Genomic DNA, 26,817 nt, shown 5'->3' on the forward strand with positions numbered 1-26,817 from the left:
GGTCGCCATGGGCCTGCGCTGGGCGCTGCTGCTGCTGCTGGCGCTGGGCCGGGCCGGCCGAGCCCGCAACGTGCTGCTCCTCGTGGGTGAGTGCGGCCCGGGGGACTGCAGGAGCGGGGTCCGCCCCTGGACCGGGCACCTGGGGAGCGGGGCCAGCTCCCGGACCGGGCACCTGGGGAGCGGGGTCCGCCCCTGGACCGGGCACCTGGGGAGCGGGGCCAGCTCCCGACCGGGCACCTGGGAAACGGGGCCAGCTCCCGGTCCGGGCACCCGGGCACCTGGGGAGCGGGGTCCGCCCCCGACCGGGCACCTGGGGAACAGGGCCAGCTCCCGGTCCGGGCACCCGGGCACCTGGGGAGCGGGGTCCGCCCCCGACCGGGCACCTGGGGAGCGGGGCCAGCTCCCGGACCGGGCACCCTGGCACCTGGGGAGCGGGGTCCGCCCCCGGACCGGGCACCTGGGGAGCGGGGTCCGCCCCCGGACCGGGCACCTGGGGAGCGGGGCCAGCTCCCGGACCGGGCACCCTGGCACCTGGGGAATGGGGTCCGCCCCCAGACCGGGCACCTGGGGAGCGGGGTCCGCCCCCGACCGGGCACCTGGGGAACAGGGCCAGCTCCCGGTCCGGACACCCTGGCACCTGGGGAGCGGGGTCCGCCCCCGACCGGGAACCTGGGGAGCGGGGCCAGCTCCCGGACCGGGCACCCGGGCACCTGGGGAGCGGGGTCCGCCCCCGACCGGGCACCTGGGGAGCGGGGCCAGCTCCCGGACCGGGCACCCGGGCACCTGGGGAGCGGGGTCCGCCCCCGACCGGGCACCTGGGGAGCGGGGACAGCTCCCGGACCGGGCACCCGGGCACCTGGGGAGCGGGGTCCGCCCCCGACCGGGCACCTGGGGAGCGGGGACAGCTCCCGGACCGGGCACCTGGGGAGTGGGGTCCGCTCCCGGTCCGGGCACCCTGGCACCTGGGAAACGGGGTCCGCCTCGGGACCGGGCATCTGGGGAGCGGGGTGTGCTCCCAGTCCGGGCACCCAGGCACCTGGGGAGCAGGGCCAGCTCCCGGTCCGGGCACCCTGGCACCTGCGAAACGGGGTCCGCCTCCGGACCGGGCACCTGGGGAGCAGGGCCAGCTCCCGGACCGGGCACCCTGGCACCTGGGAAACGGGGTCCGCCTCTGGACCGGGCACCTGGGGAGCGGGGTGCGCTCCCAGTCCGGGCACCCAGGCACCTGGGGAGCAGGGCCAGCTCCCGGTCCGGGCACCCTGGCACCTGCAAAACGGGGTCCGCCTCCGGACCGGGCACCTGGGGAGCAGGGCCAGCTCCTGGTCCGGGTACCCTGGCACCTGGGCAGCGGGGCCAGCTCCCGGACCGGGCACCTGGGCCAGCTCCCGGACCGGGCACCTGGGGAGCGGGGCCAGCTCCCGGACCGGGCACCCTGGCACCTGGGAAGCGGGGCCCACCACCAGAGCAGGCACACTGGCACCAGGGATGGCCCCTGGGCTGGGCACAGGGATCTCGCACCCAAAGCTAGACTCTCCTGGTACCCAGACCCTGGGAACAGCAAGCAGCCCCTAGATCAGACTCCTCCAGACCCCTAGAGAAGCTCCTAGTGGCCACGAACTCATTCGCGGTGACTCATCCCCATGGGAGCAGCTGCAGGAAGGGGATCCCAGAGTCACTGCTCTGACTAACTGCGCGTCCCGCTGCAGCCAGCCCCTGGGACAGGAACTGCCTGAGCAGTGCGGGCTCTGCCGCCTGGGTCACCACAACTCCTGCGCTGCTGGGCCTGGGGTGCGTGTAACCAGCACTGCGGGGCCCATGGCAGGGCCTGAGCTCAGGCTTGCAGAACAGATGCATGAGCATCGCCTGTGAGCTAGAGGAGAGTCTCCCCGCTGGCACCTGTAGCAGACTCCTTAATCTCTCCTGTGGACCAGCCTGTGGGGACAAATACCCCCCCCCCCTTCTAGTGCCAGTTACAGGTCCCCACGGAGCCCCTGTAGTTTAGCCTCCCCCCAGGGGCCCTGAGCTCACAATCTGCCCTGCTTCTCCCTGCTGCACAGCGGACGATGGTGGCTTTGAGAGCGGCGTGTACAACAACTCCGCCATCAACACCCCCAACCTGGACGCCTTGGCCGGGCGCAGCCTCGTCTTCCGGAACGCCTTCACCTCCGTCAGCAGCTGCTCCCCCAGCAGGGCCAGCATCCTGACCGGCTTACCCCAGGTAGAGCCGTCCCGAGCCACGCGCTGGGCAGGGGAGTAGGTGTGGTTCTGCTGCCTCAGGTGCTTGCTGGGCCCATCGATAGCACCTGGCTGTCGGTATTTGTAAGGCATCCAGCCCTATAGCTCAGCTAGTCCTTCCCTAGGCCCATCAAGGCTCGTTCCCTACACTCCCTGTTCTGGGGCTTTGTCCATGACTCAAGCGATGGGTCTTCCTCCACTTTCCCTTGATGGCCTGTTGCCCAGTCCCAGTGTCTGGTGCCTCAGTGGTAGCACACGCTCTGCCCGTGGCACCTGAAGACAGCCGTGGTTTGGCTCTGCAGGGCAGCCGGGGCAGGGACGTGCTTTTCTGGCCAATTTGTCTCAGTGTTGGTCTCTGTTTTGCAGCACCAAAATGGGATGTATGGGCTGCACCAGGACGTGCATCATTTCAACTCCTTTGACAAGGTGCAGAGTCTTCCCCTGCTGCTCAGCCAGGCACATATCCGGACAGGTAAACAGCCAGGGTGCTGGGAAGAGAGGGGAGTGGGAGAGTGTGCAAAGCCCTTCCACATCTCACTGAACCCCATCCGCGCTTGTGAGAGGTGGGCAGCTAAACGTGTGCCTAAGATACCGCCCCACTAGACAAGTTTCATTAAGTTCTACACATACACACACACACACACACACACACACACACACACACACACAAAATCAAAGTGATTGATGTCACCGATTTAGACATGATTTAAATCAGCAAGCAGGAAACCTTGATTTAAATCGCAATTTTAACCTTGCTTTGCATTTGTCCTCCTCTCATTTTCCTAAAGAAAGGTTGATTCTCATTGGTTGGTAACCATTCAAACCTGTTGATTTGCAGCTAAATATGCAGCCTTTATACTACATTTGGTGCTTCGTTTTGCTAACCAGAAGGATGCAAACATATATTGCTAAATACTACTTTTTAAACTTAATTTAAATTATTTTAATAGACAGTAAGTTTTGGTCTTAACATAGGTTGTCAATATCAAATTTAATTTTAAATAGGTCTTTTTCAGGATTTAATTTAAATTTTAAAAATCCAATTTTTAATTTAAAAAATTCTTTTTTTTTTATTCGTCAATTTTTTATTGATCCTGCTCCTACCCCCTAGTTGGGGTCTTGACTGCATTTCTGCCTGGACCTGTCACTTTCATTTCTGTATCTAGAGACACCAGTGGCATCTATAGGCCTAATGTGGTTGAGCAAGCCAGTATTTCCCTGCTGCCCCAAGCAACTCCTAACCCCGCCCCAGGGGAGCATGGAAAGACCGAAGCAGCATCCTCTGCTCTAATTACCTGCTCACATGCTTGCTCCTGACGTGCCAGGACTCGTTCCCCTGCAGGGATAATTGGGAAGAAGCATGTTGGGCCGGAGACAGTGTATCCCTTTGATTTCGCGTACACTGAGGAGAACAGCTCTGTGCTGCAGGTGGGCAGAAACATCACCCGGATCAAACTGCTCGTCCGCAAATTTCTGCAGAGCCAGGACGAGAGGTGAGGCCCTGCACACCCTGCTGTAGGATTCTCTCTGGGACTGAGCAACCTTGCCTCCTAGCACCCTGGTCCTGATGCACAGGGTACCCCTGTGCCTGAGTTACAGGGAGATGCAGTGGTCAGCACCTTCCATCAGGTTACCCCTGGCTCCACAGCCCATCTTGGGGACCCTCGGGGGCTCTATGGGAACCAGCTTTGCAGCTCTGAGGGCTTGTCTTCAAGTCCCAATTCATCACAGGTGAAACGAGCTGATGTTTCTCTGTGCAGGTAGCTCCAGGCTTTGGTTGGAGCCAGTTGGTGGCCATAAGCTAGCGTTCTCACTGGGTCTGGATGGTGGCCCAGAGCTAGGGTTAGGATTGGGGTCCGTGGGAGGCCTCGGGCCATGCTTGAGCAGCCCTTTCCTGCTCGACCCGTGCTGTCAGCCTCTCCCGAGCGCTGCAGTCACAAACTCGCCTCTTGGGATTTCCAGGCCGTTCTTCTTGTACGTCGCCTTCCACGATCCCCATCGCTGCGGCCATTCCCAGCCCCAGTACGGGGCCTTCTGTGAGAAGTTCGGCAATGGCGAGAGCGGCATGGGCTGGATCCCCGACTGGAAGCCCCAGCTGTACAGCCCAGAGCACGTGCAGGTAGGACAGGGCCGCTAGGAACCAGCTCCCCACGCTCCAGGCCAGAGCTGGGCGGCAGAGTGGGGAAAGAGGCTCCTGCAGGCAAAGCTGTGGAGTGACTTGGGGTGACCCTGGTCCTTCACACCCCCACCCCCACCTCCAAGGAGTTATGGGGGGATGTGTGGAGTTAGGAGGGGAGCAGCCCTGAGCATGGAGATGGAGCCACAGTCACTGGCAGGGGGTCTGTCCTCAGTTCAGCTCTGCCACCTCCTGTGTCCCCTCCCCACAGCTCTTGGAACCTCCAGCGCTTAGTAGCTGCTGCGTTTCCTCCCCCCACAGCTCCCGTACTTCGTTCCAGACACTCCAGCCGCTCGCGCTGACCTGGCTGCTCAGTACACAACAATCGGGCGCATGGACCAAGGCAAGTACTAGCTGTGGTCGGGCAGCAGGATGTGGGGGCCTGAGCCCCCAGTGTAGGGCCTTGCTGGGTGAGAGGAGAAAATCCACCCTCCACTGGGGTGGGGAGCTAGGATGGAGGCAGCCTTCCTGCTGGGTGAAAGTTCAGGTGCCCCCCAGCAGCCACACAGCTCTGCTCTTCTCTCTGCACGCAGGGATCGGGCTGGTCCTGGAGGAGCTGCGCAGCGCCGGCTTGCACAACACCACGCTGGTGATTTACACCTCCGACAACGGCATCCCATTCCCCAGCGGCAGGACCAACCTGTACTGGTCGGGCACTGCTGAGCCCCTGCTGGTCTCCTCCCCCAAACACACCGAGCGCTGGGGGCAGGTCAGCCAGGCCTATGCCAGCCTGTTGGGTAAGCGCAGTCACGTCTTCTCTGTGGCCTAGGCAGGGGCTGGGGTCATTAGGGGAGTTGGGTGGGGGGGCTTCCATACAGTGCTGTGTAGAGCAATGCCAAATCATGTGTCATCTGCCCCGCCCATGCTCTGACCTCACGGGCATGGCTGAGGTGAAGTCCTGGCTCCACAGCCCAAAAGGCGACTCTCTCCCCGCTGGATGGATTTGCTTGTCTTTCCGAAAGAGAGTGAGCCGTGCAATCCCCAATGCCACGGGAACCAGTCTGGTGCTGGAAGGAGGAGGATGGACTCTGAGAGCATGAAGGTGCCCCGCCCCCGGGGAGAGGGGATTGTGGGATAGGTGGGCAACCCCTGGATGTACAGGGCTGGCCCCAGCTCCAGAGGGCTCACAAACCAACGGGGGACAATGGCTCAGGGCTGCAGCAAGGTGGGCGGATCAGTGTGGGAGGGATGCCTGGAGGAAGTGGGTGTGAAGGAGAAAAGGGCATCGGGGCAGGAAGCAGGAGGCTGTTCCCTGCACAAGGGGAGCCCAGCAAAGGGGTGAGGCTGGAAAGAGAGGAAAGAGGCCGTGAGGAGAGAGGCCCAGGAGCCCTGTCCTCCAGCGGCTCATGCCGGTGACTGACTCTCCCTGGAGGTCCCACGGGAATGGCGGGGAGCACCCATCACTTCCACAGGGCCCAGCTAAGTTCCTGGGACGACCTCCACCCTCCCGCTGGGTTCTGCCCCCTTCTCTCTCAGGAACCGAGTCTCTCTTCAGGGGCTGTTCTGCCCCACTCCTCTTGTCAGTTGCAACCATTGCGCTCTTTTTCCCCTCTCCAGATCTCACGCCCACCATCTTGGACTGGTTTGCCATCCCCTATCCCAGCTACAGCATCTTTGGCACCAAAACAGTGCAGCTCACCGGGAAATCGCTCCTGCCAGCCCTGGTGTCAGAGCAGCCTTGGATCACCGTCTTCAGCAGCCAGAGCCACCACGAGGTCACCATGTACTACCCCATGCGGGCTATCCAGCACCAGCAGTTCCACCTGATCCACAATCTCAACTTCAGAACACCTTTCCCTATTGACCAGGACTTCTACGTCTCGCCAACCTTCCAGGACCTGCTCAACCGGACTAGAGCCAGGCAGCCGACCCATTGGAACAGGACCCTGCACCAGTACTACTACAGGGACCGCTGGGAGCTGTTCGACCGGAGCAGCGATCCCACTGAGAGCCGGAACCTGGCCTCCGACTCCCAGTACGCTGAGGTATTGGAGCTGCTCAAAGCCCACCTGTTGAAGTGGCAGTGGGACACTAATGACCCTTGGGTGTGTGCCCCAGACGGCGTCTTAGAGGAAAAACTGAGCCCCCAGTGCCAGCCACTTTACAATGAACTGTGAGTCACCACCTCACCTTGCTGGAGTCCTGCCTGCATTCCTTACATCAGCCCAGCCCCAGGTCCTGCTTGGCCCTCGGCTCCTCCCCAGATCCTGATACAGCCCCAGAACCCTCACGGGAACAGCTAGCTCGTCTGCCAAATGAGACATCAAGTACCTAAACATGCAGCCTCTGGGGTCCACAGATCGACCCCACAGCCACTCCAGAGCTCCAGCCACCCTCCGTCTAGCACGAGGTGGGGAAGCAACCAGAGATGGGCTGGTCCCACTCCCGCATTCACACAGCTGGCGTGTGCTTTGTGTGTCAAAACAGCATCTGCCCCTGAAGCTCAAAACGGGACATTTTCCTCCTCAGTGGGATGTCATCGCACCCAGCAACAGGCAGCGCTGGACTGCAGCCAACCAGAAAGCTGTCAAATACATGACCTCAGTAAAGTCGCTGGGAGAACGTCCTCGGCTTACTCACAACCTAACCTCTGCGCCGATCTCCTGCTGAAGCCACTTTTCACTGCAGCTCTTCCTGCAGTGGCTCCAACAGCACCTCCTGCAGCTGGAGGTTGGGACTGGTGCTGCTGGGAGCTCCCCACATCGGGGCTTCTGCCCCATTTGCCAGGGAGTCTCCAGCTAGCCATGGAGGAGCTGAGAGCCCCCTCTCCATAGGGCCAGTACATTGGATTTGGTGTCACCACCTCAGGGCGGGCCAGGAGGGGTCTGAACACACAGTAACGACAAGGTTTAATTTAGCAAACTACAGAATTTACAGTCCCTGGAACGAGCACACCTTGTTCAGTCCTGGTTCCCTGCTATCCCCAGGGCTCTGGGAGCAGGGTGCGCAGAGATCCAGGGGAAGCTGGGATACCCAGTACAACGAGGCAGACCCGTGGGGGCAGCTAGGCAGGGGACATGGCAAGGCCTGCGGGAGTTGCTGTTCCCTCCCTGTGCAGGTGGGCTGGTGACTGCACTTCCCAGCAGCTAGAGCCAGGCTAGGAGAACAGGTGGAGGGGCCCAAGCACCAGGCAGGGTGCCCTGCCCAGCCCGGGGACCCGCTCTGGCACCAGGGACACCGTTCAGAGGCAGCCCGGCTCACCCCAGCCAGCTGCCCTTTCACACCATGACAGGGATGGCATTAAAACCGGCCTCTTTCTCTCTGAACTAGAGTTACTGTGTTTCTCTGCTGACGGGGCAGAGGCCAGCTGGGCAGGCAGGGGGCTCACCCAGCGCTGCGAAGTCCATTAACCCTTTAGGTAAGAGGGTCTTTCAAACCTCCCCCTCCCCACACCCCAAACCAAACTCTTGGTTTAAATAGGTGACATTTGCAGAGTTGCCAAGGTGACGGTTCCCCCCCACCCCCCTGTGTCCAGGGAGATCAGTGAAGATCTTGCTCTAGCCACACAATCTTCTTCTGCTCATTGGCGACGGCTGCTCGCACGGCACCGACAAGTGTGTCCAGGTCGCTCCAGGTGTCGGGGGCGACGGTGCCGTACAGGCAGGGCACTTTCTCCAGCTGGGCCTCCTCTCTCCGCACACAGTCCAGAAGCTGCTCCTCTGTCGCTCCGAGGCGCTGCAGTGCCTTCCTGAAACAAAGCCCGCGGGAGACTCCGTGAGGGACGCCCTGAGCCGTGTGACCAGCACAAAGCCAGCTAGGGCGGCAAGAGGAAGTGGTTGAAAAACTCTTGTTGACGTTAGAGCCAGGATTTCACTGTTTGTCCAGGGGCTAGAGAAGGGGATGGAGTCAGGACTCCTGGGTTCCAGGCCTGCCTCTTGCTGGGAAGCGTGGCTTAGTGACTGTCAATACACCTAGTGGGCAGCTGGGAGCCTGGACTCCTGGGTTCCAGTCCCAGCTCTGGCTCTGACGAACCACCTGAGCATGAGCATTTTACCTGCCGTGCACAGGTTGGATGATACCTGCCCTGGGGAAATGCCTTGAGTCCCCCCAAAACACGGGGCTGTAGAGCCCACAGGGTTATTGTTCGAGGCCCCTGGTATGGGCGCGAACATTCCCTCAGCCATGCACTGGGGAAGGGCTCACCCCGGCCAGGCTGCTGGGTGCTATTGGACTGTATTTACATCAATCACTAGTGTAGCCAACCTCGGGGGCACCCTGTGGCTCATTCGCATCCCCTCCACTGGGTACACACAGGCATTCAGCTGCTGCAGCCATGGCACGAGGCACCCAGGGGAGGGCAGGCCCAGGCCCCCATTCCCCAGAGCTCCAGCAGTCTCCGGTGAGCAGGAGACATTTGCCCTGGGCGGGGCCCGGAGCCCGTCTCCGCCCAGAGTAATACGTGGTGCATACTTGAGCTTCTTGGCACTCTTCTCGCTGATGGAAACGAGGAGGAGGATGGGATAGATCCCCGCGGCGTGCAGGGCTCGCACGCACTCCAGTCCCATGTCCAGCAGGCTGTGCACGTCCTAGAGGGAGCCGGGGAGAGAACGAGGGGCTGACACCAAGTGGGTTCACCATGGGAAGGGACAGGCGCAGGCCAGGGCTGGTGCTGCTGGTGACCCAATAGGCCCTGGCAAGAGCCAAAGAGTCTGTGGCCAGGGAGCATCACAGAGCCCATTGCTGTGCTCTGGATACAGATTCACCCTCTGCTCCCCAGCGTGGGAGCTGCAGGCACTGGGCTTAACGGACGCAGATGCACAGTGGGGTAGTGGGGAGGTTTGGCAGGTCTCAATGCAGTGTCTGTAGGTGCCTCTGTCCCATCTGCTCCTAACCCAGGCATGGCAGGTGCCCCTCCTACCTGTGGGCCCTGCAGCTCTCTCTGGGCAGCCTTTGAGGGGATGCAGGTAACAAACATCAACTGACCTGCTGCAGGTTTGAGACCAGAAACCCTTCACTCTTCTCCCATCCTTCCCAACTCCACGCTGCCAGCTGCTGGCTTCCCAGTCAGGGAAGGCTCCAATATCAGAGCCCAAAGCACCCATCTCAGTCCCTCCTGCTGGCCCAGTGTCCCAGCCTGCCTCCAGCCCCACACCTGTTACCTTCTCCAGCAGCAGCTGAAGCACTTGGCGTGTGACACAGCAGTGACTGTCCAGCTCCCTCTTTCCCCGGACCAAAGTTCCTTTCTGGGTTGTGCATTCGGCCTCACACAAGAGTCCTGGGTGAAGGGAAAGTGGGGAAGGTGCCAAGTGAAATAACCTAGTCTGATTCACGGGAGTGGCCTCATGGGGTCTCCCCCCACATCATGCCACCTCAGGCAGCATGGGCCTCTGGGGAGAGACTCACCCAGCAAAGCAGCGTTGGCTCCTGTGACAGTGTGAGGGCACCGGGGATGTGAACTCACAGCACTGACATGCTCTACCCAGATGTGGGGAGATCAGGGGGCTTCAGTGGCAGGGCATAAGGGAGCGGGGTAGCAGGGAGCAAGCCCTGACTGCTGCCAGCCCTGGCACCTGGATCCATGCCCCTGCGTGAGCACAAGGGATGGGAGCCTGCGCGCAGCATGGCCCCGGCAGGATGTCCAACAGTGAGAGGATGCAGCAAGGACGTACCTGACGGGCATTTTTCAAAGCCCTTGGAGAGGCACAGCTTGTCGCTCAGGATCTTCCCCAGCAGCGTGGGCACAAAGAGAACAGGGCACAGCTGGGCCAGCTTGTGGGGTCTCACCAGCGTGTACGGCATCAGCGTGAAGCAGCTCCCTGCCTGCAGGCAGATCTGGGGGCAGGCTGGGCAGGCACAAAGGGACAACAGGATGGGCAGGTGAACCCAGAGCACTAGAACCTCTGTTGCTGCCAGGCAGCTACAGGGCTGGGGTTACGCTGAGGAGGCGGATTCATGGCAGCTGGCAGGGGGCTGGCATCAGCAAAGGGAACGCAGCGGACAGCACTGTGGAGCCCTGATCCCAGCTGAGTGTGACAGCAAGAACAATCTAGCCTGTGCCCTTGTTCATCAGATGCCTGGTGGCTCTAGGCTGGATTTCTAGGGGGGCTAGTGCTGGGATTCACCTGGCCAGCCCCAAGAGGCAGGCTCTGGGCTCTACGACAGCTCTAGCTAACTGAACGCACCGTCCGCCTGGTTGGGATCGTAGACGTTACAGTCGATGGACGACCACAGAGGGTTGATCTTGCTCTTGTCTGTGCTGATGATCCGCACCAGCTTTGGCTGCCCCCCTGAAACCTGCAGGTGAGAGAGGAGAGGCCTTGAGTTAGACCCCAGGGATGCAGGGCAGCCCCCTCCCACCACCGGTGAGATGCCAGCCCTGACACCAGCTCAGCCAACGTTCAGCAACTGTCTGACTTTCTGTAAACTGGTCTGATGGATGCACCAAATGGTTGTTCACCGTATGCCAAGTGGCGGCCCCCTGGATACCACCTAGCCCACCGTGCAGAATTAACCTCCACCCCTGGGCTGCCCCAAGTCCATGACATGGCATTCACTGCTCAGACGACTGTTCCATTCCTCTCTCCCCCATGGCTGCAGCGCCTCTGCAGGGCCCTGCTCAGAGGCCAGGGCACAGAAAGTGAATATTTCCCCAGGGATTCTGGACACACAGGCCTCCAGGCCAGGTCCCCTGAGCCGAAAGTTCTGTTACCTTACGAGCAGATGTGGTCTGCTGGGCCATGTCCTGGATAAGGCCGATGAGCCGTCGCTGAGCCCTAGAGAGCAGGAGAAGCAGAGCATGGTTTGTTAGAGATGGGATTAGCTAGCCCCAGGCAAGGGGGCAGGTATCTCAGCCAGTGAACCCTCCCCATGCAGGCCGGGCTGCTGCAGCCACATGCTCAAGGCCATAAAAGGGCCACTGACTTGGAGCCAAAGAAAAGCATCAAAGAGTCCAGGACACAAGCAGAAAGCTGGCTGGGCTGGAAAGGAGCCTGGCAGAAGATGGGCCTGTCTGTGCCATGCCAGAAAGGGGCACTAAATACCCTGAGGCAGCTGCAAAAGCAGCAGGAATATTAATCTGGGGGACAAGACTGCAGGCATCTTGGAGGTTTCGATGGACTGCAGTCCCCCCCAGTGCTGGGACACGTCTGTCTGATGAGCCCAGGATGCCCCTGCTCTTGGTGGGTGGAGGCTGAGGGGCCGGGGGCAGTATCTGGGGCTGTGCCACACCTTGCAATGCCCAAGAGGAGCTGTGCCCAGCCTTGCCTGAGCTATCAAAAGCTGTGCTAGGCTGGTACCACAGGGGCACATCTGTCACGGTCAGCAGCTGTGCCAGGCCAGGGAAATTCTCTTTGCTGCATGGGACCATGCCACTCCCTGGCAGGACTGTGCTGCATGAAGGGGATTGTGCAGGCAGCAGCTCCCCCCGGCACAGCTGCACAGGCCACTCACTGGTAGTGGTTGGGGACGATGCCTGCATCCATGTCCTTCATGCTGTAGGGATTCACCTGGCAGGCACTCCACTGGCTCTTGCCCTGGAACACGGTGTCTGTGACGTGGAGGATGTCACTGCACTGCACCGGCAGCTCCCCCGCTGCCTTCCCTTCCAGGGCCAGGTTAGCCCGGATGTAGAACGAATCACCCGAGGTCACCACCTTGTTCTCTAGGTCAGTCACCAGCCTCTTGTAACCTGAAGAGCAAGAGAGGAGGGCAGCAGGGCGTGGGAGAGACGAGTATGCAGCAGGGCATGGGCAGGGGAGTGTGCAGCGAGGAGGGGATGCATTGAGTCTGGGAGGCCGTGCGGATACAGCAGGAGAGACTGGGGCAGACTGGAAGGGATTACAGGGTGGACCGTGCAGGGAACTGAAGCAGGGAGATGGGAGAGGGATGTGCCAATGAGCAGCAATTGCCTCCAGGGGTTCCTTGGCAGAAGGCTGCAGCCCTTCCCCACTGCACATGGCTGGAGGAGCCAGCGACGGTGGATAGATGCAGTCTGAGGAGGGCACGAGAGGGACTTACCCTCCACGTTCATTCTGACAGACAGGCAGCAGAAGCCATTCACCCTCTTCAGGACCCAAAGTGCCTCCTCCAGGGTTGCATCTTCCAGGATGGCCTTGAATGCTGGGTCTGTGACTTCATAATCCACCTGCAGAGGGCAGCAGGTGCAGAGAGACAAGGTGGGCTTAGCAAAGAGAACGCTCACCTGGGGGCCCGCAGCCCCGTCCGGGAGAGACGCACATTCGGGGAGAATGAACTATGCCCATCTGCTCCCCAGCTCCCCGAAGGGATGGGGCTGGGACGCAGGGTCACGAGGGGTGGAAGCAGAGACCTGGCTATTCAGGAGTGAATTGGAAGGACAGAATGGGCCAGCAGGACACTTGCATGCAGACGGTGCCATTAGGCACAAAGCAGCCCAGCTGCAAGGCAGGCAGCAGATATACTGGGGCCAATCAGTCTGTTAGCTGGGGTCTGGACACCAGCGCCTCAGGTGCAGGTGAACAGGCGCTTGCGAGCTTCTGGCAACTCACACTCGCTTCCCCCCACCAAAATGCAGCCACCCAAGGAGGCAGGGGCGGCTCTAGGTATTTTGCCGCCCCAAGCACGGCAGGCAGGCGGCCTTCGGCGGCTTGCCTGCGGGAGGTCCCCGGTTCCATGGATTTGGCAGCATGCCTGCAGGAGGTCCGTCAAAGCTGCGGGACCAGTGCACCCTCCGCAGGCATGTCGCCGAAGGCAACCTGCCTGCCACCCCCGCAGTGACCGGCAGAGCACCCCCCGTGGCTTGCCGCCCCAGGCACGCGCTTGGCGTGCTGGGGCCTGGAGCCGCCCTGCCACGAGGGGAACTTGGCGGTTGCCCAGAAGCACGACCCAGCTCCTTAGGGCAAGAGTGGAAAGCCATCTCCTTGCTGCATCGGAACCGATGGGCACATGAGAGAGGACAAATGGGGAGACCTCGGCTGGAGTGCTGGGTCCAGCTCTGGACATCTCGCTTTAAGAAGCATGGACAAACTGGAGAGAGCCCAGAGGAGAGCAACAAAAATGACCAAAGGTTTTGAAAACCTGACCTATGAGGAAAGGTGAAAACCCTGGGCTTGTTTAGTCCTGAGAAAAGAAGCCGGGGGATGGGGGACCTGATACCAGTCTGCAGCTGTGTTAAGGGCTGTGTGGCAGAGAAAGGGATCGATTGCTCTCCTTGGCCACTGAAAGTAGGACACTGAGTAATTCGCTTAATCTGCAGCAAGGGAGAGTTAGGTTAGCTATTGGGAAAGACTCTCCAGCTCTAAGGCCAGCTCAGCACTGGCACCGGCTTCCAAGGGAGGCTGTGGAACTCCTGTCATTGGAGGTTTGTAAGAACAGGTTAGACAGACCCCTGCAGAGATGGGTGAGGTGACCCTGGCCCAGCCTCAGGGCAGGGGGATGAACTACATGGCCTCCTGAGGGTTCTTCCAGCCTTACGTCTTTATGATTCTGTGAACGTAGCCGTCTGAGCTGGAATTCAGCCAGGACACCAGGCACCCGCCGTGGTCTAACGAGATCCCATCAGTCAGGACCTTGGCTGGGCTGCTCATCTCAAGAGCAGCGCTTACAACAACTCAGCACCGGGGAGATGCCAGGCTTGGGCATTTGTTCTGGGCCTTCTTAGTTCAGAGCAATGTGGCTGCTGACAAGTGTGAGGGACTAACGAGAGACAGGCTGAGAGGGAGAGATATGGGGTGGGCGGGTAGGCAGGCGGGCACAGACAGGCTGAGAGGGAGAGATACGGGGTGGGCGGGCACAGGCTGAGAGGGAGAGATATCGGGCAGGAGGGCGGGCACAGACACAGGCTGAGAGGGAGAGATACGGGGTGGCTGGGTGGGCACAGACACAGGCTGAGAGGGAGAGATACAGGGTGGGTGGGCAGGCACAGACAGTCTGAGAGGGAGAGATAAGGGGTGGGCAGGCGGGCACAGACAGGCTGAGAGGGAGAGATATGGGGCAGGCAGGTAGGCACAGACACAGTCTGAGAGAGAGAGATATGGGGCAGGTGGGCACAAACACAGGCTGAGAGGGAGAGATACGGGGCGGGCGAGAAGGCACAGACAGGCTGAGAGGGAGAGATACAGGGTGGGTGGGCAGGCACAGACACAGGCTGAGAGGGAGAGATACGGGGCAGAGAGGCAACATCAAGCCCCTTACCACCATGATCTGACTGCCTGGGGACAGAGACATCTCGTCGGCAACTGAGCCAGGAGTGACCCCGTGAATGAAGATGCCCGTCTGGTTGCCCCCGATGATGCTGATCTGCTCCAGCAGGGCATTGCCATGGAAGGCAATGGTGGTGATGCGGCTCAAGATCCGCCGTGCAGGCCGCCGGCGAATGGGCGTGCTGAGGAGACACTTCATGTGAGGCAGCGGAAACAAAGCCAGTTCCATGCAACCCCTCCTCCACCCTGCACCACCCCACTTCCCCCACGGTTACTACCTTGTAGGGGGTTCACACTAAGGGCCCGGAAGCGAAGCTTCCCCCTGTCTGTGCTAAACACAGGACAAGGTGTAGCAAGGAACCAGCGATAGCTAGAGGCAAAGCTTCATAGGTGCCGAGGTTTGCCGGGGGTCAGCCCCCACCCCTCCTCTGTCAGTGGTGTGTAGCCCCGTGCACACGTGTGGAGGAGAGGTGGGTGTGGCCCGTGGGCTGTGGCCAAGTGACTATGGGATTCCTGCCTTCGACAGTCCTCGCTCAGGAACAATGGGACTGCAGCAAGCTTGGGTGTGAATCTCCCCGCATTAGCCTGCGTGCTTGGTCTGGATGCTCGTGTGCACCCGGCTGACGTGCACTTACAGTTTGTCAGAGCCCCGCGATCTAGTCTGCTTTGAACTGGATGAAAGGCAGCAGCAGACCCTCTGCTGAACAGAGGGAGAGCAGCACTCCTTGAATTTCTACCCCAGAGCTGCTGCATGAGAGCTCAGCGCATAGAGAGCGAATGCGAGAAAACAAAGAGCTCTGCCCAGGGACAGCTGCGTCCTCGGAGCTGGAGGCCTAGGAGTTCTCACCAAGATCCCAGAGATGAGGCTCTTACCCTGCTTTATTCCAGGCTCCGGGAGGGCACTGAGCCCTCCCTAATGGGGGGCAGAAATCCGCGGGCAGCGTGACGTACCTCTCATCTAAGGCGAGCGGCCGGGCATTGCCCTCTGAAATGAAGGACAGTTTGAACCAGTGGAGGCAAAGGGACAAGCAATGGAGGATGAAGAGGCCCCTTCCCTCAGTAGCCCTCCCTCCCCCCGCACCCCTCTGTGGCAGCCTGGGCAGGAGGCAGGGTCCATTGCTAGCACCACACACATTTGGCTGGTGAGCCCAGAGATCAGCTGTCACCCAGTACAGATATGGCCCCCGGAGCCACCTGCATCCATCTGCTGGACTCCTTGTGGTGATGGTACCTGGGCTGGGAGGGCCTGCTTTGCAGCAGAGGATCCCAGACTTCGGGTCATGGTGGCCTATTAGTGCATCAGTGGGGGGGAAGGGCTGGAGTGACAGACAGGGTGAAGTCACGAGACCCTCAGCTGCCCATGGAAACAAGGCTCTTGGGTCATGCCCCTGGGTGATGCAAAGAGACAACAGAGTCTGCTCTCAGCGGCTTGTTGCCAGTAGGGAAAGGAAACACCCACCATCCTTCTCCACCTTCTCATACTCCAAGTCAGATGACTCTGCCCTCTCCCCTGCAATGTGATTGAAATCCACCTCCAGGAACTCCTGGGAGCTGCTGCAGGGGACAGGAGAGAGGGGACGAGGCAGGTCAGCTTGTGCAGAAGAGAGGAACGTGCTCCTCCCACAGCATCCCGCTACCCAGGTGCACAGCTGGAGAGAAGACGGGGAGCCACACGGCCCAAGCAGGCTGGGTTTCAAACAGCCCTGGCTAGTGGTTAACGGAACATATAGTCTGGCACTTGGGGGTAATGCCAAGCAGAAGGCCCTGCAGCATGAGCAACCCTGTGCCCCACACCCCACCCAGCAAGCGATGTGCTGCTAGGAACAGTGCAAACCAGGGCTGCAGCATGTACCAGGCGATCGTGCTGCCCTGCAGAGGCTGGAAGAGATGGGGAAGTACCTCGTGGAGAGGGAGCTCTCTAGGCACTCCTGTGTGGCTCTCCTCTGCAGGGAGAGCTTACAGGGCGGGATGGGGCTGCACGACCGGAAGCTCTCTGGCAGCTCGTGGCTCGTCCTCACGCTGAAATCTGAGCACAGCTGCAAGGGAGGGAGCCATTAGCGTGACTGGCCATTGCTAACCTCGCTGTTCATTCCCATGCCCGGGCCCCGCGTGCCAGGCTCATGCCCACGGAGCTGTGGCCAGAACAAGACGGGTCCTGCCCTCCCCTCAGCAGTAGGGCTTGATGGTCCCTGGCTGTCATCATGCCACGAGGGGAACACCCAGGGGGAAAGGAGCCTCCCCAGGGCTGCGTGGGAAGACACAGGGCTGGGGACGGCAAGAAGGGTCCCGCACCTCGGACACACTGAGGCTGCCCTGGCTCTTGTCCCCGGGGCAGAGGGTGTGCATGCGCACCAGCCGCTGTTTCCTCTTTGGCCACTGCTCCTCAGGCTCCAGGCAAGCGAGACCTTCCCCCTTCACCTGCCGAGCAAGCAAAGAGCACAGAGAAGGGGGTCATAAAGGGCGGCCATGGGCGACTGGTATAATAGGCTTGGGAAGGCTGTGCCTCCCCAAACAGCCCCACATGGCCAAGCCCACGCTCTGCCCCAAGGCCCCCTCCTGCTGCCCAGGCAGGCTGCTCCTCCTCTGGGAAGGGAAGCCTGTGGGGGCTGGAGATAGGGCAGCTGGGACGGGGCTGCCCAGTGCTGGGGGGACCCCCTGTGCTGGGGCCACACAATTGAGTGCTCCCAGGCTGAGGGGGAGGCCACATGCCATCCGCTGGGTGCTCTGGGGCAGAGCTACGTACCGCCTGCCCACCAGTCCAGTGCTCTGGGGCTGGAGGCACCCGGGTGACCCATAGCAGGGGGGGTGCTTGGGGATGGAAGTGGGGCAGGAGGGGGTGAAGCCTCAGGTGGAAGGGGTGAGCCAGGCCAGGGGCTAGCCTCCCCAAGCCTGTTGTTCACCCACCGCCCATGAGGGCCGCTTCCCACGCAGGAAGAGGGTGTAGGACAGGTGTTACCAGACGGGCTGACACGGGGATCCCAGCTTGTGCCCATCTCCTGGGGGGGGGTCTTGGCTGGTGGCCAAAAAGCTGTGATCTGGCCTCTGAGCTGGGCACAGGAGCAGCTGGATTTCACAGGAGCTGTGCCAAGGCCCCAGCCTCTCACCCCGTGCACCCTGCTGCCGAGCTCTGCCTGCTGCTGACTGGCCTGCTTCCTCAGCTCACAGATCTGGTCCGTCAGCTCAAACACTTTCCTGCGGAGGGAATCCTTCTCCAGCAGGTTCTGGGAGATCTCCAGTTGGGCCGTGTCCCTCGCGCCGTATGCCTGGGGGGACAAACACATCAGGGACGGGAGGTTTGGAGCAAAGTGCCGGTGATCCCTGGGCGAGGAACAGCCGGGTGCGGGAGGCAGACACTGATGGTGTAGCCAGGGCAGAGAGCGCAAGAGACCGGCTCAGGGCTGCATGACTTCATGGAGAGATGGGGGAAGGGGAAGGAGGCCATAGCTACAAACAACGAGCACCCCAGCTAGCCAGCTGAAGCACAGCCCCACGGCACATGGTCACTGGGCTCTGAACACAGCCACAAGCCCAGCGAGCGGAAGAATCTCCATTCACTGTGGATCGATCGATCCCAAGGCCAGCAGAGACCACTGGGACCATGTGGTCTGACCCCCTGCATGACACTGGCCAAAGAGCACCCCCAAAATCAGCCTGTGCGCATGCAGCCACTTTGTTCAGCACCAGGGTCTGAACCAGGGACCTGCAGCACCAGCCACAACAACTTGAGCTACGGAGCCCAGCTGTGTAGTGGGCAGGCCCAGAGGGAGACCCCGCCCCCAGCAGGGGCTATACATGCAATCAGCCACGCCCATAACGAGAAAGGCCTCCAACCGCACCCAGCCAGGCAGGCAGGGACCCCTGGGTACCTGATCTCGCTCCTTCTGCAGCTCGGCCACTTGCCCTTGCAAGGCACTGATTTTCTCCTTGTAGATCTCACAATCCACCTTCATTTTGTGACACTCAATCAGAGTGTGCTCCTTCTCCTCCCAATACTGAAGGGAGACACAGAGAGTCAGGTGGGCAGCAGGGAGTCAGCAAAGGGGACAGGTGAAAGCCCCCAAGAACAGTTGTCCCGCCCTGAGGGAGACGGATCCTGGATCTGGTCTTCCAAGGTTACCTGCAGTCCCCAAAGAATCCCTCCTGCATAGGGAAACTTGGCCAGATTTCCATGCTGTGTGGTGAGGCAGGGCTTTCACCCATGTGGCTAGTGGGGCCAGGCATTAAGCTAGGAAGGCCAGCCAGAAGACGACACCCCATGGTATGGGGAAGGAGGTTGTGAGAAGCTACTCTGCTCCATAAACCTCAGGTTTGTCTTTGATCCACTCCTCGTTTTAGGGGTGATTCCTCCCCGCTCCAGCACCTGTTACCAACAAGTAACCCAGTTCCTCAGGCCTGGTAGCTCTGACCTTCTTGCGCTGATTCTCAGCGATCACTGCCTGCTCCCTCAGTGAGTGGATTCGATCAAGGAGCTCCTGTTTGCCCTCCAGAGCCTCATCCAGGTTCTGCTCCAGGATATCCTTCTGCACCTGGCCAAGCAACACCAACTGGTTAGCAGGGCTCCCCCAAGGTCAGGAACGAGGATGCCTTTATGCATCTCAGCTAGAACTAGGGGATCTGCCTCCCCAGCAAACCCTGTTCCCACCAGGCACCCCGTGTTTCCCGGACTGTCCACAGGAGGGAGTTTGGAAGGGGGAGGCTTTACCAGGCTGAAAGTCTCCAGCACCACCAGTGACTGGAGCTTCTCATTTTCCTCCCTCAGTTGCAGCAGCTCATCCGCCTGTGGCTGCAGATCACTGGGCATGCGCAGGGACCTCTCCCTCTCACAGTAGGACTCCACCCTGGCTCGCTGCAGTTCCTGCTTCATCAGATACAGCTGCCAAAGGACAAGGAGAGCACAGGTCCCTAACGTTACACTCAGCTGCGTCATGCCAGCTACACTACGCCCAGGGTTTACTCTAGAACCCAGCATCTACAGTGGGAACGGCTGCCTTGTTGTGTGCACAAAATGTTGCATTTTTGGGAACACAACTGTGGGCCATGTTCTAGAACCCCAACTTGAGTGTTTACACCAAGCTGAGAAGACCACGTTAACTGCTGAAAGGACGAGATTGGTCTGTTTTGCTCTAGAACAGAACCCCCCTGACCATGACTTTGGAACGTGGGACTGTGTTCTAGAATGTGGCACACGGCTTGCTCTAGAACCCAGGATTCTACATTAGCTCTGTAACAGAGATTAGATCATTCACTTTAGAACCAGGGGCGGCTCCAGGCCCCAACACGCCAAGCGCGTGCTTGGGGCGGCAATTCAGTGGGGTGCCCTGCGGGCACCATGAGGGCAGCAGGCAGGCTGCCTTCGGCGGCTTGCCTGCGGAGGGTCTGCTGGTCCTGTGGCTTCGGAGGACTTCCCGCAGGCTTGCTGCGAAAGGTAGCCTGCCTGCCGTGCTTGGGGCGGCAAAATTCCTAGAGCCGCCCCTGTCAAGAACACAGCCCTACCCCACTTCATTTTAGAGCATGTACCCCACTCTTTGTTCTAGACAGCTGTCTTCTCTCTTGGACATGAGACATGTTTATAAAGTGCTGATGCAGGGAGGAAAAACGATTCTCAACTCTGAGCCAGAAATGTCAACATGACTCCTTGGGGGGTTGTCAGCACTTCTGTTACTAAGGTGATTTCAGATTCGATGAGCAAAACAGTGGGGGGATCCCACCTCTCCAGACTGTTTGAAGGGCCCTTGGCACCAGTCTGGGGGAGGTTTGCCAGTTTTGGTTGGATGTGTTCCTGGAGGTTTCATCACATGATACAGTCAGGGCCGGCGCTTCCATTTAGGCGACCGCCACCAGGATTTGGGAGGGCAGCCGGCTGCTCCGGTGGACCTCCCGCAGGCATGCCTGCGGAAGGTCCGCTGGTCCCGCGGCTCCGGTGGAGCATCTGCAGGGACGCCTGCGGCAGGTCCACTGGAGCTGCGGGACCAGCGGACCCTCCGCAGGAACGCCTGCGGGAGGTCCACCGGAGCCGCAGGACCGGCAAGCGGCAGAGCGTCCCCCGCAGCGTGCCACCATGCTTGGGGCGGCGAAATGGCTAGAGCCGGCCCTGTGCCTAGGGTGCCAAAAATCCTGGCATCGCTCCTGGATACAGTCTCTAATTAAAGGTTGTTCTTTAATTCCTGGAGGCTCCAAGACAATCCTGGAGGGTTGTGAACCCTAGTGGGAGAGCGAAAGCCCAGCCTTTTTGCTTTGTTCAATTTTGTATTAATTTCCCAAGGATCAAAGGTGTAACTCATGTGAAAGGTCCAACACGTCCAAGAGCCACCTGTGGAACGCCAGTAAGGAACACACTCCACTCAACCCCCTGGGAGCCAGAGCAGAGTGACCGAACCCCACACTGCAGCCGGGCAAAGAGAAAAGGGAATCCCAGTTCACACCGTCCAGGGGCCTGGGTGGGCAAGTCAGTGTCACCCTCGTATGGTGCGTCCACTGCCCCCAGGCCTTCCTCATACACCACAGAGGTGGGGTAGGGTGCGCATGGCCCCGGGTGCTGGCCCAGCCATCCGCTCTCTCTCAGGCAGCACTCGACAGGCTGGGGGTGGAGATCTAGGATCCCGCCAGCCCTGCCTGCTAGGTGCCTGGGAGACAATGAAGCATACACTGTGCTGTCATGAATGGCTTGGCAGGGGCTCTGGTATGAAGGGGACGAGTTAACAAGGAAGAGCCCTACAGGCCCCAGGGGGTACCCTACCCCAGTGCCCCGGCCCACCAGTCCCACCCCCTTAGGGAAGCCAGCTATTGACTTGCAGGACTGTTGGGGGCAGTCGATGTGCCAGCCCTAGGGGAGGAGGGGCACTGAGGGCCGGATATCAGCAAGGGCTGTAGGGTGAAAAGCAAACCCAGCCAGCGGGGCCAGATGTCCCTGGTGGGACGTCCATGGCAGGCAGCGCTGCCCTGGGCACTGGTGCTGTGACGAGGTCCCCGAGGCCACCTCTGAGCAGCCTGGGGTTGTGCTCACCTCCTCTTGCAGGCCCTGGCTCCGCGTGATGGCCAGGTCTTTCTCCTGCAGGGCGTTGGTGTAGTGCATGGACAGGTTGTACATTTCATCCTTCAGCTTCAGCACCTCGTGGAAATGGGAGCTGACCTCCCTCTTCATGCGGTTATGCTCGGCCTCGATGCCCCGCAGACACTTGTTCTGGGCCTCCAGCTGGGACACGTGGTCTTTCAGCTGGCGGCAGTGGTGCAGCAGAGACACCTTCTGGTGCTTCTCCTGGGTCAGCTCCTCCTGCAAACTGTTCACGGCCTTCGCCAGGCACTCGGTCAGCTTGGACGTCTCGATCAGGCCTGCGGTGAGGGGAGATCAGCTCTGGCCTGCATGAATCAGCCAAGAGACCTCCCTAGCCCATGCTCTATCGTCCTGCATGCCAAGCGCTTCTGAGCAGGCTCTGAGCCCCAGACCCCTGCTCACCCCGGATCAGCAGCAGGGACGGGGCCCCGGCTCACTAGTCGCCGTACACATTTCACAGGAGCTCCCACTTCCTAGAGGCAGCCCAATGCCCTCCCAGGACTTTGCCTGTCCCCTCCCCGGTGCTCCCCAGGGCAGGGAGAGTGGAGGGACGTCCCTTCCCTAGCAGATAAGACGGGTGATTTATGATGGCTGTAGAACACTGTCGTTGATGATTTTTGCTGTGGTAGAGCCTACAGACCTCAGTCAAGGCTTGGTGCCCTGTCGTGCTGGGTGCTGTCTGTGCGTGTAATGAACTGACGGTGCCTGTCTCAGAGACGCCCATAGCTCACCCCTCGGCTCTGCCCTGGTCCGTGGGCTGGGGCCAGTTTGCTCTGCCAGTACCATTGCAATAGTAGCCAAGGCATTTTATGGACACAGGTTACGGTTCCTCCCCTGTATTCCACCTCATGCCCTCCACATGGCAAGATTGTGGCCTGTGTCCAAGCAATGTCGTAATTACGACCGCCATGCGCTGGTGGAACGACCCAGCTCCAGTCCCCGGACCCAGGCAGAACAATAGCGACTAGTGAGTTAAGAAGCAGTCTCCAGCTGTCCTCCCGTGCTGTCCTGCAGTGAGGACTCGCGGCTGGGGGTTCCCCTCACAGCTGGCCTGGCTCAGAGACAGCTCCGGCAGCAGGGGCCGACTTACCACTGAAGTTGCTGAGATCAATGGAGGGTTCCAGGCCAGTTATCAGGGTGTAGGTGTCGGGGTTGTGAAGTTTCAGGCTTTCCAGGAAGGCCAGGGCTCCATTCTTCCCCCGGGTTTTCAGAAGATCCAACATGTGACCTAGAGATGGGTTAGAAAAACACAGGCCCGCTGACCACAGCCTAGCAGGACCAAGAGTGCCCCTGGAGCCAGATGTGGCTCCCCGCAAAGGCCCTGTTTTCGGCTCCGGCTGGTGCCTGGCTGAGCCGATGGCCCTGCAGCTCTCTCCAGGCCTGTATCAAACCCACTCTGTGAGGCCCACATTAATTAGTCACCTGACACTGTGTAAAGAGAAACAGAAGTAAAAGATTGAGGCCAGGTGCACATGGGTGGAGCTGGGAGGGGGGATTCTCATCCCAGGTCTGCCCACAGGCACCAGCTGGGCACGTCTCCATAGCAAGATACAGCAGAGCAAGCTGTGAGCACCCCAGAAACAGTGAATGCATGTAAACATGGACCAAGCCGAGAGCCTTGTCCCCAGCGCTGCCTGCCGGGGCGAGAGGTAACACCCCGGGGCGCCACACCGGGAGCTGCTGGCAACATGTGAGGGCAGCAGGTGCCGTTGTGCACCCAGGCAGACTCTCAGCAAGCCCCGTGCTGCAGGAAGTGCACTGCCAGGCAGCAGCCCCAGGTCCCAGGGCTGGCCCCAGCCTCTTGCTCCCTATGGGAAGATGAAAGAGGCGGCGCATGCAGGAACGGCTGGTCTGAGCTGCGGGCTAAGGGTCAGTGCTTAGCAGCTCTGGAGGGGATCCCAGCCAGCCCTTGTCCATGAGCAGCAGCTCCAGGATGGGGCCCTCAGGCCGCGGCAGTGACAGGGGCCCTCAGGGAAGAACCCTTGTCCCGGACACTCACCCACTCTCATGGCGCTGTTGGTGAACTGGGGGCCATGCAGAACCTCCTCCTCATCCAGCTGGTCCAGGACCTTGGCCTGGCGCAGGTAGGGGGTAAGCCGGTTTGGGCAGGTGCTGCGCACAATCCGGTAGCGATGGCTCTCCAGAATCTCCCAGAGCTGCTCCTCATCCAGGTCCCGGAGCTCCGTGTCTGCCTGGCAAGAGACTGCCATAGCAGGGCCTACCAGGGGCAGAGGAGGGATGGAGGTGAGAGAAAAGCAGGAGGAAGAGAAGAGTGATGCTGGTGAAAGACCAGGCCCAGCCCTGGAGGGCACATTACGGGTTACCTATCAGCGGTCGCTGGGAAGACAAGATTCTTCATGGTGGTTTGGGACAATGTGGAATAACTATAGAACTGGAGAATCAGGGTTAGCGTAAATCTCTGTGTTGCACATGGCAGGAAGCCTTGACGATGGCGAGATCTAAGGCCAGAAGGAATGATGGAGGGAGGACGTCTGGTTCAAAGACTGACTAAAGAGAGAAGGGGAAGGTTCTAAAAGGAAGGCCTCTGGCTGGCAGGGGGGACCACAGATGATTTTAAACAAGACAGAAAGAATCTGTCTTAAAATGAGCCAGAATGGCCCTTCCTCCCCCCCCCGCCACCAGCCTTATCTGACCCGTAAAGCCCATGTTAACCAGGTGTGGTGGAAAGCTGTTGGTCGGCAAGAAGGAGGTGTACAGATAAGGAGCAACGGTCTTGAAAGAAGAAGGATGTAAATCTGGACAGATATTGGAACTGGAGCTGGTTGTTAGCTAATGTGGCAATCGGCTGTGGCAGCATTTGTTAGCTGAAGGGTATAAAAAGCGTTGGGAATCTGAGGGTATTTTGTGCTGGAGCATGCCAGGATGGGACAGTTTTCCCTAGGTCGGCCTGTTTGTCAGCATACTGATCACACGCTTGTGCACATTGTTACTGGGGTTGGGTGTAGGGACTGCTGCTTTTTAGGCTTGTGGGCAGGGTTAGAGCAATTGTATAAAATATCATTTGGCCTTTGAACTTAAAGGCATTTGTGGTTAAATTAGTGTCTGGTGGGTTCCCATGTTAATATTAATCATTTTTAACATTACTAATAATTCCACCTGACAGGAAGTGATGCACTGCTGCTCTGCAGTGTCTAGCAGCTACCATGTTCCACCCCAGAGGCAGCTGCCTGCCAGCAGCAGGTGAAGTGATTCTGACATGCACAGGCTGCACAGCTCTGGATATCCTCCTTGCTATGATCAGAGCCAACTGCATGCTCATCCCTATATATACAAACCAGGGAGGAGGGCACGGTCCCAGTCCCAGCCCCATGGCACCTCCATTCTTAGTCCTGTCAAGATGGGAGGTACCAGATAACCATAAAATACCCAGCAATCCTCATCTGCCCAGGGTTCTGGCTCCTGGTTCACATCTTTCCAACAGTTCTGGCCCAGTTATTTTCAGCAGGGAAAGAACAGTGAAGCAAGAGGAAAGTGAGGCTATTTAAAGGGAGAAAAGCAGCATCCCCAAAGCGCCAGGAAGAGGGGCCCTAAGCCCGTCACCAGAACCCTGCATTCCTGTCCTCACGCCCCATGACCCCATACCCCTGAGCCCTTTCCCAGGGTCCCGACCCACTGGGGCTCTCGTCTCAGATCCTGCAGCAACAACAGTATAAGAACCTGACCTGACCTGTTTCTTCTCTGTCTGGGGGGACCTGGCGTCACAGCCCAGGCCGTGGGTACTTTGCTCTCCCGGGGAAAGGGTCCCTGCCCACCCCTGGGACACAGGAGATGGAACGAACCCACCAGTCTGGTTTCCCTCTTCCCCTCCTGCAGCCAGCAGTGCTGGGCTGGGATTGTGCGGAGCAGGAACACGGCTCTGCAGTGCTAGAGAAGCTGCTGCTCTGGTGTGCGGGTCCCTCGCCCAGGGCATGGCTGGGTCCCAGCTGGTGATTTTCCCCTGGGCTCAGAGGGGCACAAAGTCCAGGGGGAAGGGAAACGCCTCTGCTCAGGAGCAGGGACATGAAAAACTTTAATCACATGAGCCTTGCTGGTATCTGTAGCAGGACAGACAAGGAGCCCTGGGGGCCGGTGCCAGCCAGGGGGATGATAAGCACAGCCCTGCCTTGGCTGCTGGTGCAGAGGCACTTGCCCTGGGCCAGCCTGGGCCCCACTCAAAGGTCTCGGGGGCTGCGTCACATGATGATGGATAGGGTGGAGGAAGCAGAACCTGCTCACCTCCCTCTGAAGCCTGGGAACTGCCCCCTGTGCAGAGCTGGCTCCCTGCCCTGACTGGGAGAGCTGAACCAAGGAGGGGCAGGGGAAGAGACCCAATCAGGGCCTCCTTGGCCCCATGCGGGAGCAGTGCAGGGAAAGCAGCAGGCCTGGGAGAGCAGGCCAAGGGTGGGGTTGTGCCCGGACTGTGAGGGTGCAGGTGGAGCCATAGTGGGGTGGAGCAGGGGCCAGGAGAAGTTAGACCTCACGTCCTGCCTCCCTCCATGGCTCTAGCCAATAGGCCATTTCTCTTCCTGTCCAAAGCTGCTGGGAGCTGGTGAGGGCAGCCACGCTCCGCCGGGCATTTGAGTGAGGAGTTTTTGTAGGCAGGCCCCTGTGTGAAGCACTTGGAGGTAAAGGTGTTACTGGCAGTTGTGCGCATGACTGTGCCTTCGCACCGATACCAGAACTGTCACTGCACGCGCTGGTGACGCCACCTCACCCTCAGTGCCCCAGGAGCATGAGGCTGAAAAGAGACCCCCCCTCCCCGCCTCGCCTCTCCATAACAGCGAGAGCTCACAATACTCATCTCCTGCGGCTCCCAAACAGTCCTCCAGCAGAGCCAGGGCAGGCCAGCCCCGACCTTCCCGCTAGCTCGCCGGGACACACACCCGGCCTTCCCCCTAGCCTGTGCGGGCACCTTTCAAGCTAGCAACGCCCACGCAGGCTGAGCACCAGCACAGTGGTAAGGAGGCAGCCTCCCCTGCTTTCACCCAGGCCTTTAGCTCTTTAAACTCACACTTGGCCTTGGGAGACACCCGTAGGGCAGCAGCAGGGCTCCAAACTTGGCCTCCTCCTGGTTCCTCATTCCAGGAATAACTGCGGGAGTCTCTGCTAGCTCCTGGCAGCAGCTGCCTTGGAGGCTGGGTTCCAGGGCCCAGCAGCTGTTAGGAGGAGTGCCAAGAGGCCCTGGCGTAATCCTTTGTTTTGCTCAGCAACCAGCAGTCTTCAGGCTGGGGGTGTCA

General features: G+C 59.9%; 2 protein-coding genes across 8 annotated transcripts in view; one reads left to right on the top strand and one right to left on the bottom strand.

Moving 5' to 3' along the window:
* On the top strand, positions 1 to 6,977 carry SGSH (N-sulfoglucosamine sulfohydrolase). The gene is made up of 8 exons (XM_030533897.1): positions 1 to 86; positions 2,058 to 2,218; positions 2,602 to 2,707; positions 3,578 to 3,728; positions 4,198 to 4,354; positions 4,673 to 4,754; positions 4,945 to 5,148; positions 5,969 to 6,977. Exons 1-8 carry the CDS (start codon positions 8 to 10, stop codon positions 6,526 to 6,528), a joined length of 1,500 nt encoding a protein of 499 aa, XP_030389757.1. The 5' UTR covers positions 1 to 7; the 3' UTR covers positions 6,529 to 6,977.
* CARD14 (caspase recruitment domain family member 14) overlaps positions 6,830 to 26,817 on the bottom strand; it is a 24,828-nt gene continuing 4,840 nt past the window's right edge. The window contains exons 1-21 of one of the 7 annotated variants that reach the window (XM_030533887.1): positions 24,698 to 26,570; positions 23,580 to 23,798; positions 22,671 to 22,808; positions 21,533 to 21,858; positions 19,232 to 19,402; positions 18,936 to 19,049; positions 18,396 to 18,521; positions 17,634 to 17,792; positions 16,822 to 16,947; positions 16,429 to 16,565; positions 15,989 to 16,083; positions 15,403 to 15,514; positions 14,522 to 14,711; positions 12,368 to 12,494; positions 11,801 to 12,038; positions 11,061 to 11,124; positions 10,534 to 10,645; positions 10,021 to 10,194; positions 9,511 to 9,626; positions 8,822 to 8,937; positions 6,830 to 8,099 (exon numbers count right to left, since the gene is read on the bottom strand). In XM_030533887.1, the coding sequence (XP_030389747.1) occupies positions 7,892 to 8,099; positions 8,822 to 8,937; positions 9,511 to 9,626; positions 10,021 to 10,194; positions 10,534 to 10,645; positions 11,061 to 11,124; positions 11,801 to 12,038; positions 12,368 to 12,494; positions 14,522 to 14,711; positions 15,403 to 15,514; positions 15,989 to 16,083; positions 16,429 to 16,565; positions 16,822 to 16,947; positions 17,634 to 17,792; positions 18,396 to 18,521; positions 18,936 to 19,049; positions 19,232 to 19,402; positions 21,533 to 21,858; positions 22,671 to 22,808; positions 23,580 to 23,798; positions 24,698 to 24,911 (3,282 nt within the window). In that variant the 5' untranslated portion in view covers positions 24,912 to 26,570 and the 3' untranslated portion in view covers positions 6,830 to 7,891. Of the gene's footprint in view, positions 8,100 to 8,821; positions 8,938 to 9,510; positions 9,627 to 10,020; positions 10,195 to 10,533; positions 10,646 to 11,060; positions 11,125 to 11,800; positions 12,039 to 12,367; positions 12,495 to 14,521; positions 14,712 to 15,402; positions 15,515 to 15,988; positions 16,084 to 16,428; positions 16,566 to 16,821; positions 16,948 to 17,633; positions 17,793 to 18,395; positions 18,522 to 18,935; positions 19,056 to 19,231; positions 19,403 to 21,532; positions 21,859 to 22,670; positions 22,809 to 23,579; positions 24,089 to 24,697; positions 26,572 to 26,817 lie in introns of those variants that run through there. The other 6 variants (XM_030533892.1, XM_030533890.1, XM_030533891.1 and 3 more) reach the window with 6 other exon arrangements.

Source organism: Gopherus evgoodei, chromosome 15, assembly GCF_007399415.2.
Source record: "Gopherus evgoodei ecotype Sinaloan lineage chromosome 15, rGopEvg1_v1.p, whole genome shotgun sequence".
NCBI lineage: Eukaryota > Metazoa > Chordata > Testudines > Testudinidae > Gopherus > Gopherus evgoodei.